The sequence below is a fragment of the Lolium perenne genome, chromosome 5 (assembly GCF_019359855.2).
Source record: "Lolium perenne isolate Kyuss_39 chromosome 5, Kyuss_2.0, whole genome shotgun sequence".
NCBI lineage: Eukaryota > Viridiplantae > Streptophyta > Magnoliopsida > Poales > Poaceae > Lolium > Lolium perenne.
In genome coordinates this window covers 260,510,742-260,524,142 of record NC_067248.2, presented here as the reverse complement: position 1 = coordinate 260,524,142, position 13,401 = coordinate 260,510,742, and the positions used below count along the sequence as shown (strand labels likewise).

General features: G+C 43.2%; 4 protein-coding genes across 5 annotated transcripts; 2 read left to right on the top strand and 2 right to left on the bottom strand.

The window, feature by feature from the left end:
- The first annotated feature begins 4,106 nt into the window (after window positions 1–4,106).
- LOC127325915 (histone H4) lies at window positions 4,107–4,682 on the top strand. Its single transcript, XM_051352744.2, has one exon. It carries the CDS (start codon window positions 4,176–4,178, stop codon window positions 4,485–4,487), a length of 312 nt encoding a protein of 103 aa, XP_051208704.1. The 5' UTR covers window positions 4,107–4,175; the 3' UTR covers window positions 4,488–4,682.
- Window positions 4,656–13,395, top strand: LOC127325913 (uncharacterized). 2 transcript variants are annotated; one of them, XM_051352743.2, is made up of 7 exons: window positions 4,656–4,900; window positions 5,015–5,071; window positions 5,203–5,309; window positions 10,840–10,957; window positions 11,797–11,868; window positions 12,891–13,063; window positions 13,208–13,395. In XM_051352743.2, the coding sequence occupies exons 1-6, from the start codon at window positions 4,848–4,850 to the stop codon at window positions 12,904–12,906; spliced, it is 423 nt and encodes a 140-aa protein (XP_051208703.1). In that variant the 5' UTR covers window positions 4,656–4,847; the 3' UTR covers window positions 12,907–13,063; window positions 13,208–13,395. The 2 variants fall into 2 exon arrangements, 1 of the variants encoding a protein (XP_051208703.1); XR_011745815.1 differs by lacking the exons at window positions 4,656–4,900; window positions 12,891–13,063; window positions 13,208–13,395 and adding an exon at window positions 12,313–12,848 and having other exon boundaries at window positions 4,920–5,071.
- On the bottom strand, window positions 7,430–10,027 carry LOC127325912 (NAC domain-containing protein 54). The gene is made up of 3 exons (XM_051352742.2): window positions 9,660–10,027; window positions 9,285–9,562; window positions 7,430–7,886 (listed from the first exon to the last, which is right to left on the bottom strand). Exons 1-3 carry the CDS (start codon window positions 9,814–9,816, stop codon window positions 7,668–7,670), a joined length of 654 nt encoding a protein of 217 aa, XP_051208702.1. The 5' UTR covers window positions 9,817–10,027; the 3' UTR covers window positions 7,430–7,667.
- On the bottom strand, window positions 12,101–12,665 carry LOC139831144 (NAC domain-containing protein 54-like; the record flags this gene model as incomplete). Its single annotated transcript, XM_071820498.1, is given in 1 exon segment — window positions 12,101–12,665. A coding segment is annotated over 1 exon segment (324 nt), but the record flags the coding sequence as incomplete, so codon positions are not given.
- Window positions 13,396–13,401: the final 6 nt, after the last annotated feature.

Below are 13,401 nucleotides of genomic sequence, written 5' to 3'. Positions count from 1 at the left end.
TAGCCTTACATGAGAATAGGTCTTGAGTTCAAGTACCAACATTGCACAGTTTTTATTTTCGTCCGCAGATTTTTTACATTTTTGTATCTTCCTCTTGTAAAACATTCAGTTCCATCGTAAAAATAAAATAATATGATATATATATTCATAAAATTTATGAGTTATTCAAAAGTTCGCGTCAATTTTGGTTAGTATGGTTATTACCGAAACCGAACCGAAATTTAATGGTTATTACCGAAACCGAATTGTATTTTTATACGTAATCGTAAGTATTGAAACCGTATTTACCGTATAACCAAATAAACCGAACCGAATTAACCATATTAACCGAACGCGCAGCCGGAGATCTGCCGGTGTCGGGCGTTAGATTCTTTTATATTTTCTCTCTTCTTTCTTTTGGGCTTGATGTGTTGTTTTCCCCAACAGTAGTTGCTACCTTGTATCAGTTGGTTGCTATATATTAATATAGCGGGACGAAAGCCTATTTCGAGGAGTATTTCTGATTCGTTTTTAAAATTATCCCTCAAAAAGCTATGGGCAGATGTTGTGTACTCCCTCCATCCTTGAAACTTGTCTGAGCTTTGTCTAGATTCGGATATATCTAGTCTAGGCAAATCTAACTAGATACATGCGAATTTAGATAAATCTTAGATAATTTGTATAGAACGGAGGGAGAATTTCATAGGGCATGTTTGATGCTAGAAAACCAACGACAATGTTATCATAATAGCGTCATGTAAGATCATTGTTGAGGTGAAGGAGAGAGAAATAAAAAAAGTGTATCTTCTATTATCTAAGAGATTATTGCTTACCAATAAAGATAACTCGACGAATAGACGCGCTTCACCACGCCACCTGCATGGCTTTCTGGAATATTCGCATGCGCTTTGTTTTGTGACACCACTAGACATAATGTATCATTGAAGGTCACAAAGAGATGAGAGAAGACACCTAATGATATCACTGATGGTCCCAAAAAGCTAGCAGTCTACATTTCAGTGAAATAGTTGCATCACAATTAGTACATATCACGTTTTGTTACTGTATCAAGTCTACCTTTTTAAGGAATCTTGTGATATACTGAGTTAAGTTCATTAAAATTTATGGCATGTGCAATGGTTGATAAGACAATCTTATCTTAACCCTGCCACATAATCTAGATATAACAAAGTTTACAATGGGTTTTTTTTAGTCTTATCTTTAGTAACGAGATATCCAAAATATTTGGTGAGAGAGATTGTGCTAAGAGATCATCTCTTAACTAAGATAAGACAAAGTCTTTTTTTATCTTTTTATTTCTTACACCTCAGCATTTATCCTACATGGCACTGCTAAGATATCGCTATTGTACATGCCCTTAGATATTAGTGATGCCATGGTGTAAAAGACGGTGCATATCTCTCAGGCTTTGAATCTCGGGAACAAGTACATCTTTTTTTATCGGTGAAAAGATGAAACAAAAATCAGTGATGCCAACAATGTGAGAACACTTTGCACGTATATACCATATAACATCTCAAATAGGCAAACATAGATTACATAAATATATATCAAGATTTTTGTTAGACACGTATGCTCTAGAGTTATCTACCAAAAATATAAGAACACCCTAATTACCACGAAAGCATACAAATACATAATATATAGCACTTAAAAGAATTAATCTATGCATTAGCTAAAAGTAGATATTGATCCGCAAAGGATTTTTTATTTTCCTTATATTTAAGGATTATTAATTTAAAAATTCCATTTGAAACAAAAAAACATTTGATTTAATGTAAAGAATTTTTTAAATGATAGTATGGGATAAAATATTTTATTATTTACCGATATTTTTACCTAGTTAAGTATGCTAAACGTAATGAACAATATATGATTTATGGTGCAGTGAAGTAACTAGATGATACGCAACACGTTGTTACTGGATATTGTACAACTTTATAAGTAGATTCAACTTGTTAAGTTAGGTCAGATTGGCTCACTAGGGGAAACAAGCAAGGCCATCGGCACAGCCAGAAAAGCCATCAGCACAAGGGCCATCCACACGGTGCTGTTGGCACAATACACTGTTAGCATAGACCTATTTGGCGTTGGTAATTCTCGCTCGACTTTTTCTAAGAACAAAAAATCAATTTTTACCCTTTTTTGTTAATCTTTCGCATGGATCATTTTTAACTTTAACTACACTTAATCTTAGGTTAAATTACACTCATGGTCTAACTTTCCGATCTGAGCTTCGATGAAATAAATGACACCTTGTTGATAATACTACCATATCAATCCAATTAACCCTTATTCCGTGATATCACAATTGTTTATTATTTTAAATTTTAAAACAATTACTTAAATTAACATCAATGATTAAGTAATAACCATTGTTATGCATAATTCAATTGTTAATTTTTTTATATAAAAATTAAAAAAATTATGCAAAAATTAAATTTTCCTATTTTCATAAAGAATGCACACAATGGTGTACTACACCTTATAAGAGCATCTCCACTCAGGCCCAGGAGCTCCACGTGGGGCATATTTTTGTCGCTGGCGGAATATATTCCTCCCACTTGGCCCTCCAGGAGCCCAAAATTCGTCGGATAGGCCCAATTTATCAGGCGGCGATCCCGGGCTGATCCCAACACACTGGGGAGCAACCGGGGCTCCGGCGACAAGAAAAGCACGGGAAATCAATGAATTACATGGGAAGTGAACTATCTGGCATGGTTTATCTCCTCGTTTTCTGTCGCGGGGAGGCTGTCGTCGGTTAGCGTACGGGGAAGACTCGAAAGAGTAATGGCGTGCCACCGATCGCCGGGCTTCTTGCGCCTTTACTCCGCGTGGCTACACCCCTCTCACCCACTCTTCTTTATTCGTAGGCTTGGATCTCGTCGGAGTAACCGAAAAACTTCACTTCCTCTCCCATTATCTCTCTTCTCCTTTCTCCAGTGATGGCTGAGAGGTTTCCTGGCGACGACGCGGTGGCGAATGTGTTCGGCCGGAGGTCCCTCGAGCTATGGGAAGTCCACCTCCTTTACGAGGCCGGCTACCCTGCGCCACCAGACTTCCACGCGCCGCCGGGATGGCGCTTTAGCGCCGGCGGAGTCCCTATCCCGCCGCCGCCTGCGGGCGCAGAGATGGAAGCGGAGATCGAGGCCGTCCTCGCCGGCATGCATGACGAGGAGCGAGCCCTCCTCGAGCACTTCCACGACAACCATGCCAGATGCAGCACTTCCAGGCGCGTCACGCCCGGGAGGCGGCGGCCTACGACAACCCTCCACCGGCGCCCGTACGCAACAACGCAGTCGGCCGTGTCCGGTGATGGAGCGCCCCGGGGCGCACCCTGAATGCTGTCCTCGAGCACATCGAGGCCGACAACTCCCAGCAGCTCAGGTACCCTCCCCTCGCCCTGCCCTCCGCCTCTCGCGCCGGGGTTCCTTGTGGACACACAGGCGCATGGGCTCCACCACCTCCTCCTCCGGCTCAGCGTCGCGCTCCTCGGGGTCGCCGTCCCTGGTGCCGGTGAAACCCGAGCCCATCTCGCCTTTGCGCTCGACGCCACGGACGCGGTCCCGCGGCGACTACACGGTGTTCTACATGCACTTCGTCATGCAGAACGCATGTACATATATGTATTCATTATGTTTCAATGCCGAATTCGAGTATACGTCCGAATCCGACAAAAATCTATCGAACTCGCCTATAATTAATGAAACCCCCTCGGCCAGCCCATATTTTTGCCAAAATTTGTTCAGTTTTGCATGAATTTTGTGTGTAATTCAAACCGGCAGCCGACCTGACGGGCCCAATCCCGGCGCCACCTCAAAATTCCATCCGATTTTTTCGCAACCACGAGAGCACCCCGCGCAAACCCGTCCAGCCAAGCCAAAACCCCACCTGTCAGGCCATCCTCGCATCCCAGCACCCCCACCACCTCCTCACAGAAGAAACACACCTCCACGCCACGTCACCGATCCGCGCCACCACTCCTCCACACATCCCAGCCCTCCATCCCCATCCGACGGCCCACACCCCACATCACGCGGATCGCGCCCCGCTCCCCTCCCAACTCCACGCGCCTATAAATTCCCCACCTCTCCCAGCCCCGTTATCATCATCCGCCACCGCAGCCAACCACCACCACACAACACAAGTCGTCAACCTCACAAGCCTCGCCGGAGATGTCGGGCCGCGGCAAGGGCGGCAAGGGGCTGGGCAAGGGCGGCGCGAAGCGCCACCGGAAGGTGCTGCGCGACAACATCCAGGGCATCACCAAGCCGGCCATCCGCCGCCTGGCGCGCCGCGGCGGCGTCAAGCGCATCTCCGGCCTCATCTACGAGGAGACCCGCGGCGTGCTCAAGATCTTCCTCGAGAACGTCATCCGCGACGCCGTCACCTACACCGAGCACGCCAGGCGCAAGACCGTCACCGCCATGGACGTCGTCTACGCGCTCAAGCGCCAGGGACGCACCCTCTACGGCTTCGGGGGCTGAGCTGCTGCTCCGCCAGATTAGAGAAGTTGCTAGCAGATGTTTTAGGGTTCGTGCCGCGTTGTTGTTGGGTGTTAGTCGTTGTTGTCTGGCTGTTGTTTGTTGCTGTAGTCCTCTGTGTCCGTTGGATGTATTAGGTCGAGCTGAACCTCTGGTTCGGTAGAATGGAATGGGAATTTCACTAGTTTAATCCTTCAATTGCCCTGCAATCTGTTCTGCTGATTCTATCGTTTGCGATGCAATCCATCCATCAATGCATTTAGCCGTCAAATGCCCACTTCCAGCAGATTCAGAGCTCAGTTCTAAATCCCTCCGCCCCGCCCGCAATTGAGGACGGGGGAACCCAGATCCAGCCACTGCACGATGGAGACGGGACCCGAACAGTGGCTCTCGGCATTGATTTCGCCGGGGCGTAGGTACGATCATCCGAACCATCTCTGCATTTTCTGTGGCTGAACGCTGAATGCCGGTATCGAGCTGATCGGAACCTCAGTTCGAAATCCCTCTGAATACTAGTTCTGCGTGCACAGCTCCTCGCCCAGAACGGAGAGGGACAAGAATACCTCCTCCATTGGGCGGCGGCTCAGGTACGAGCCCTCCAACCGCTTCCGACCAAAGATTCATCGAATTTCGTCAAGCACCCGAGGCTGAATTGAAATGCCTGGCGTTGTCGCCTATTCTGAGTTGTTCTGACGCCAGTTGCTTCTAATCTCAACAGTTTGGAGCAGAGCCGTGATCGTACGCGGCCCCCCGGCGACGGAGGAGGAGGTTGGATCGCGTGCTCACTGGCCCGACCCGCTTCACCGCTCCTGCAATCATCTCTCGGTACCCATCTGATTTTACCCCTGCCTCTGCTGTCTTCATCATCACTACAACTAATTCCATGGCTTTGGCACATTAAAAATCTGCTCTGTGAATTGGATCTAAGTTTAATGTAGTACTAAGATATGTGCTGCCCTATGTGGGAGTTCATACCAGCTTTATGGAATCGATTCTAACTTGTATGTGCAGTGTTGGATCGTTTTTTACTTTCTAAAATTAAAATGACAAATTAAGACTCCCCAGACCTAATTTGCATGTGCTAGTACTACTACTAACTAAGGCTTCCCGTCAGTTTGTCTAAAATTACAATGAAAGATTCAGACTCCACAGACCTGATTTTTATGCGCTAATACTTAGGCAGGCTTCCGATCATTTTTTTCTTCTTCTAAATCACAATAACAAATTATGACTCCCCAGACCTGATTTCCTGACATGACCGTTTCAATTGTGATGGGAAGCAGCTGCTTGTTTCTGAAATACAGATATTGGCTACCTGGCAGACTTCAAAATGTGACAGAAACCAGCTGATTCGTTGCTTGTTTCTGAAAGTAGATACGGACTACCTGGCAACTTTTTGAATTGTGATAAGAAACTTATATTTTGCGCTGAGATTAGATTTTGACTGCCTGATCTGACCCATCTTCTGAGTTCGAGCTCCAAATTCTCTATCTGAACTGTGAAATGCTGATTCGAAATCCCTCGAATAATGCCTGCAATCACCGTTCCTCTCCCAGAAACGGAGAGCCGAAAGGTAACATTTCATCGGCCCGTCAGCAGCGCGGATGCTCCAACTGCTTCTGGGTTTTGAGTTGGTGATTTCGTCAGGCTCATGGGTGCATCGCGTGGCCGCCTCTTCCAAGGTCGGACGGTAATTGCTTCCGGAACAGTTTGGAGCTGAGCAGAGTAGAAGGCAGAGGTGTGACCGTGGCACTGACGACTCTGGAGGCCTGGATTGCGTACTATTTCTTGGTGCAGATCTCCTTTTACCTGCCTAGTTTCTCTTCCAAAAAAATTCATGATCACTACTATATCCATGGCTTTGCTACATTAAAGTCTCCTCTGTCAGTTGGATCCAAGTTAGAAATAAGAAATGATATGCCCATTTCGAGACTTTGACTCCGGGGAGTTCATACTTGCTTTATGGAATCAATTCACCATTTTTTTCTTCAAATTAAAACAACAAATTAAGACTTTCCAGACCTGATTTGCTGACCTGACCATTTCAATTGTGATGGGAAGCAGCTGGTCTTTGCTTGTTTCTGAAGTACATATATTGACAGCGTGACATCCTTTAAAATGATTACAGCAGACCAGCTGATGATTCTTTGCTTTTTTTTTCTTTTTCTGAAAGTAGATTTTGACTATCTGCCAACTTTTCGAATTGCGATAAGAAGCAGCTGATTTCTTTGGCTGAATTTAGATTTTGACTAACTGATCTGGTCCTATCTTTTGAGTGCTTGTAAGAAACAGTTGATCTCATTGGCTGGTGAATTGATATGAACTGAATGCACCGTGTAGATAACGAGCCAGTGTGGAGCCAAAGGTGCAAAATGCAAACATTTGGTTCTACTGCTACCCTTCTAGTTATGTATCCAAGCATTCTATTACTGTCTTAATACTGAGAGTTCAGCCTTGAAATTATCAAACGAGTACTATTATATGTATAAACAGGTAGTCAGAACTTGCAACTTTTTTGCTTGAACCTGCATCTAAATGCGTGTCTTTGTGTATTAGAAGAACGCCAAAGAAGACGCAAAGTACTAAACAGGGCAAAACCCCGAAACCAAAAGCAAAAGCAACACAAATCTAAACTAACCTAGCAAGACAAATCAAAAGGAAAACACTCTGGAAACTGTACCGAGCTTAGGCTATTGATGAATAAGATCGCTGAGATGACAGTACGGTCTGATGACCATACTGGAATCTTTATTGGTAAAGATGATTGCTAATAAGATTAGTAACTTTGGTACGGTCTCCCTTCATTGTAGAATGATACTCCTGAAAGACATTGTTAACTGATATGATAACGAGTTTAGGAACATGAAAACTGTGCACCAGACAAGATATACAATAAAGTAAGTTTCTGATTTTGTATTAGTGCTTTCACTAAAAATCATTGCATTGGATGACAGATACAGGTAGCTAAATGAAGAGTCCAAGTACAAAAAATTCCATTTGTATATTACATCACCAAAAGAAGAAAAGTATAAGCCTACATTAACAATCAGAGTCCAAACTTAAGTGTTCATACTCTCCAAAGTGAGAAGTGTTTTTATCAAACATATACAACGGTACAGACTGTATAACTAGTGCAGGAATGTATGGTTAGATCAAGTTGAGCAATCTGTTGTCTCTACTTCATTACTTCGTTTTGTTGCTGCACCACAGGTCCTCCACTATGAATTGCATCCAGGAGTTGTCTTTGTCATTCTCGTTCACACCTGAGGACTCTCCAGCATCCTCGAAGTCTGTAACTTGTTCTTGATTTCCTTTAGCCTGTGATGTGCTGCATTCCCCTTGCTTCTCAAATTCATCAATTGGCTCATTTTTCTTGAATACCCGACATAGTGCATATGAGTCCTGTAAAATAACAAGATGAACAGTATTTTTTTTTAAATTTTCATATGAAGGATCCTTCTCTATTTTGGACGAATCAGGGGCAGATCCCAATTTTAACCATATGAATAGAAACTTAATGCCATGTAAAATTCAATCGAAATAAGGTGCTTCCTAAGCTGAACTTTCTGCTTTACACACATGTGCGTACTTATAAACTGTGTGGATGATGATGCTTCATTATGTTCGGGACTTTTGCTGCTTTGGTATGTGTGGCACATGCATTCATATAACGTCGTATGTTTATACATGTGGATTGGGGTTTGCAGCATTCTTTTATTTTGTTATTTTTTTTGTAAGACTTACAATTAGCTATTTGGTTGCTAATAAAATTCAGGAGATTTTCTAGCTAAAACATCTTGTTTATTTCCAATTTTGGGAATCCACAGAATTTAGCATTATCTACAGTGGCAACTGATATGTAAATCACTTATGAAAAAATGTTGCAGCAGAATAGTTGTCTTAGACCATGACCAATCATCCACACTCATGAACAGTTATAGTGCTCTAGTTGCTGTGCTATAATTGGCCTAAATTGTAACCAAGTTCATTCACAGACTTGGAATACTACAGAAGTACTGCTTTATAAATAGTTCATAGAAATATCAAATGGATGTATTGTTTTTAGCTAGAAAAAGCGGTGTTCACTCCCATCTAATCTACAATAAACATGGGATCATCTGTAATGTTCAGTTTAACTACTAAGTAAAGTATTAGTGGGACATGGAGAATAAAGTGAAAAGCCACCGACACAGCACTGGGCCACACTGAAGGATGTCTAAGCTTTAAGGTAGCATCAACATGCAAAAAAGACCTAGGTTATGTGTACTCTGCATTATGAGGCGGTGGCTGCACCTGCACCTCTCCCACTGTACAGTCACACGGCATAGTTTTCATTCCATAAACGAAGAACTGGATGTTAAATTTGTCTTATCAAGAGCACCCATAAAGTGTACCATGTGTGCCCCATTAGAAGAACTTCTGCTGTACTTTGTAAAGTAGCAATGATCCATGGAAGCAAGGAACTCTTTATGGTGATGGATATGGGGGTTAAAGAGAGAAGAGCCCTAACTTTTCATGCACTCCATGCATAAACAACGTGGTTCCCTGAAGTATGCCCTAGCTAATATTTTCCTTTTCTATTTTATTTTTTTGACTGTATCTTTTCTATTTTAAATTTTATTCTAGCAGTTTTAGTTTTTATTCAAAACAAAAGTCTTTAAAACATTACCTATCTCAAGGTATGATTACTACAAGATTGGTCAGATTTGAGTACCCTGAATTGCACCCTGAGCTCAGTAAATGCAGCAAGAAACACAATGATTTAACGGATACTGGCATTGAGGAGGATGAAGGAGTAACCTGAACACCCATGGTGTTATTGCATTCACTTTCCTCGATGCGGTACTCATGCATGACCCAGTTGCTCCTGATCCCCTGAGGAGCTCGACCTTGGTAGAAGACCAACGTCTTCTTCATACCGATTGCCCTCTTCTGGTAGTTGATGGACCGATCTTTGCCAGTCGATTTCCAGTAGCCTGCTCGAGTTGCGCGGTTTGTTCGACATCCATTTGGATACTTCCTATCCCTTGGCCCAAAGAAGTACCACTCAGGGTCTCTACTAGGAAGGTATGATTTCTCTTCCAAAACAAAGAAGATATCCCAAGCTCAATCAGGAGTCAGGGAGTAGCTAGTTAGCAGGATGAACAACGCAATGGAGTTCAAATGTCAGGTTACCTGCTAGCTCCCAGGGCTCACACTTGTAGAGGTCTACCTCTGGGATGATGTCGAGCTCGATGCTGAGGCCATGGACCTTCCTCTTGAGGTAATAGTTCACAAGCTCCTCATCAGTTGGATGGAACCTAAAGCCTGGGGGGAGACCAACCGGCGCCATGATCTCCTGGTTCGCCGCCTCCTTTCTCACCAATCTTTCTCTTTGTCTTTCCCCTTTGTCTTTCCCTACCGCGTCTAGCCGCTGCGCTCTTTAGCTCCTCCGTGAAATGATTCAAAGCCTGCCCTACAAGTAGCTGTGTCTCTTTCCAAGATTCTCACACAAGCGGTCTCTGGACGTCTTACAGCACCGAAGGATCTTCTTTTCGTTTGTTTTAGCGGGACCGACTTTTGTTCTGTATTTCCCATGGATAACACACTTTTATGATCTCCAATGCTGTTAGGTTGTGGAGGGCTGTATCAGAATGAGAAAGTTGTCACCACGTCGCCCGCCTGGACCCTGCATTAGATCATGTTCTTTTTCACACTGAACATGTTTTTGTGCCTCACAAGCTTAAGTCTCTTTGAAGTGTCGTAGAGAAGAAGAGGACTAAAGACAAGGATAGGGAGCTGTGGCCACATGTATCTGTCTTGGGATCGGCATTGTAAAACAGAAAGTTTCTGAAGGGAGAAAGAAAAGGAAAGGTTCATGTAGCCATGAGGCTCTGTAGTGTCAATGAGCTTGCATCGCTAGCCATCTAGCCATCTAGATCAGACAGAACTTTTATCTTTAGATTCTCATATCGATCAACACAATTATGGCCGAACTTATAATTGCCCCAGACACATAAGTTGATCAGAAAGCTGAGTATGTTCTGTAATTGATTGAAACTGACAGCAATAATCTAAATCTCTCTTTGTTGAATGAAATACGTTTGATCGATAAGATCAAATGATCAGTCTCAACCCAAGATAGATTTTATGTATACTGCAACCTTAATTTGCAGGAGATAAATATGCTGTTAAAAAACTCACTGTTCTTTTCTTCTTAACTTCCCACCACTACAATGACAACGAAGCAGGTAGCATGTAAAGAGGCCAGCAAGTAGTGTTACCCAATTTTACAGGAAAGAAGGGCATCTCTTTAGATGCATGTGGTCTAAAGCAATTTCTGTTGCTAAATGTAGATTTGCAAAATACTTTGTAGGTGATGCGACTACCCAAACGGTGAGACGGTTTAAGGGTACTATTGACCGGCATGTTCTGAAAAATGCAGAGGCAACACGCTTGCAGCGAAGAAGATTCAGATTGAAGACGCGTATAAGGTGAACTACTGAACTTTAGTTCTGTCTTCTCTGGTACCAGTGAGGGCCGATGCTCATAAAGATGATACATCATTACTGTTTTTCGCCTGAGATCTACAAGGAATCTTTCTTGAACATGTGGTAAAAGGAGTTGCTGCTGCAGCACCACCCGGGCAATACTTTGTTGCAGTACACGGTTTGTGAAAAATACAGTCCTGGACTTACGATGTTTGCTGGGAGTACAAAGCTGCTGTGGGCTTATATTTATTGACTTGTGAGGATTCTGATTGACATCCTAGGGCTACTGCCAACAGCATGTGGTAACTTGCCTTGCAATTATGATTGACATTCTGATATTCCAGAATAGTATTCCCTCAACCCTTTGGGAATAGAACTTTTAATGCCTTGCAATTCAAGCATGTAATGGAACATATGGTATAGTTATTAATGTGCATGTGATATTACTGAAATTCTAACTTAATACAAGGTAGGGTTTTAGGCATTTGAAGGCATGTTTGAAACGACAAACCAGTTAGCTATGAAACATAAAAAAATATGCCTTTTTGAAATAGAAGTATAACATAATTTTGAAAATTTTCGAACTCAATTCTTAGTGGAATTATATCACTAGTCCTTTATTCTGACGATTCTTCAGTGATGGTTATCTTCATGGCCATCTCTTCTCATGAATGTACATATGTAAACTCTGTTATATCGAAACATTGACTGTTTTTGGTTTCAGTAAAATTAAGTACATTTTAGCATGTTATTATTGAGAAGTTGCCTCTTGGTATATAATGTATGTATAAAACAAGTTATTACTTGCATTGTGTTTATTGTTTCGTTGTATTGAGTTGCAGATGCCATTACTTGGACACATCAGAACCAGAGGTACACCACACTTGGATCAGACTCGTGCAATTTTCTGGCAGGTAAAAACAGTTATATTTTTGTCCACCTTTATCATAGTACACAAAACTGCTACGCAATGGCATAGCTTCATTCTTCCTTTTAACAGAAAAAGGGACAAGTCCTCCACACAAGAACAATAGTACATATGAAAACCAAGAAAGACATGAAAAAAAAGAAGCAAAACACAAATTCAAGCTGATTGTCCCTATCTTCATAAATATAGACCCTCCTTATGAACTCAACTCCAGTAAGGATTCCAACAGCCTTCACCTCCAGGCACCAGTCCTCCAAGCTCCAGCAATACACTAGAAGATGGAACCCAAAAGGATGATTATATACCTTATTACTGCTCAATCTTACACCTTCAACACTCCGGTGATTATTGATTAATAGCCAGCAGCATAGACCACAAAAAGAAATAAAAATATGTAGTTATATATCATGAGAATTATTTCCATGAGCAGAAGAAGCTCTCCTGCCGGCCTGCTGATGATCAGGTGGCGAGGGCTACACAGGACGTGCTATCTTCCTCGGCGGCAGCGCCGGAGCACCAGGCGTCATCGGAGATGAACTGCATCCAGGAGTCATCCTTGTCCGCATCTTCATCAGCATCGGCGGTGCCAGAGGTGGATCCAACGGGCACGTCCGGCGACGGGGTCTGGTAGTACTCCTGGCTGTTGCCGCGGTGGCCGCTGCCAGCGAGCAGCTGCTGGCAGGCTCCCTCCAGCAGCGCCATGCTGCACTGCCCCTCCTGCAGCTCCTCCACCTCGGCACAGATGGTGTTCTTCTTGAAGACACGGCACAGCGCGTAGGTGTCCTGATGAACCATGAATGAACATCAATTCAAGCACAGAAAAGCAGAACAAGAGATCCATCTGCCATGTGATTACTCAAGTTTCTTTTTTCTGAAAGTTTATGCACATACTGATGCATGATTATCTCATGTGCAAATTTTCTTTCCAATTAACTGACTGGCCTTGGGTTTGGGCAAATCGATCCATCAGGGTGTCATAATGGTGTTCGATATATTCTTTGTTATTAGAAAAAGAGACCGATGATCAAAGCTAAGGGAGAGAGAGAAGAAGACTGGCGGTCCGGCCATGGAAGGAATTAGAAGGGTTGCGAGGATGATGATGGATTTAGCACGGAATAAAGTGGAAAGCGCGCGACAACGCCGACATGCATGGCCATGACGCAAACTCGCGCCAAGATGAGGTTTTGCTTTCCTTGGCTCTATAGCTTTGGACCTTTAATTTCTCATGCATGATCAGTGCAGATCATGTCTGTTAACTACTAGCTCTAATCTCAAATACAGTACTAATGCTAAGACCCCGGCTTTCCCTTTGTTTCTTTGGACAGCGAGGCCAGGCTACACATGCTTGTCTTACCAGAGTACGTAGGTAGCTGGAGATCAAAGCAAAGTGATCCATACTGCTACCAGCACCAGTACGTCTACCGTTTTACAGACGCGATAGAAAGCCATGTTTTAATCCTCCTAAAATTTCCTTTCATTTGAGACGCATAAAATTTCTTTGCCTATCACAAAAGAAAAG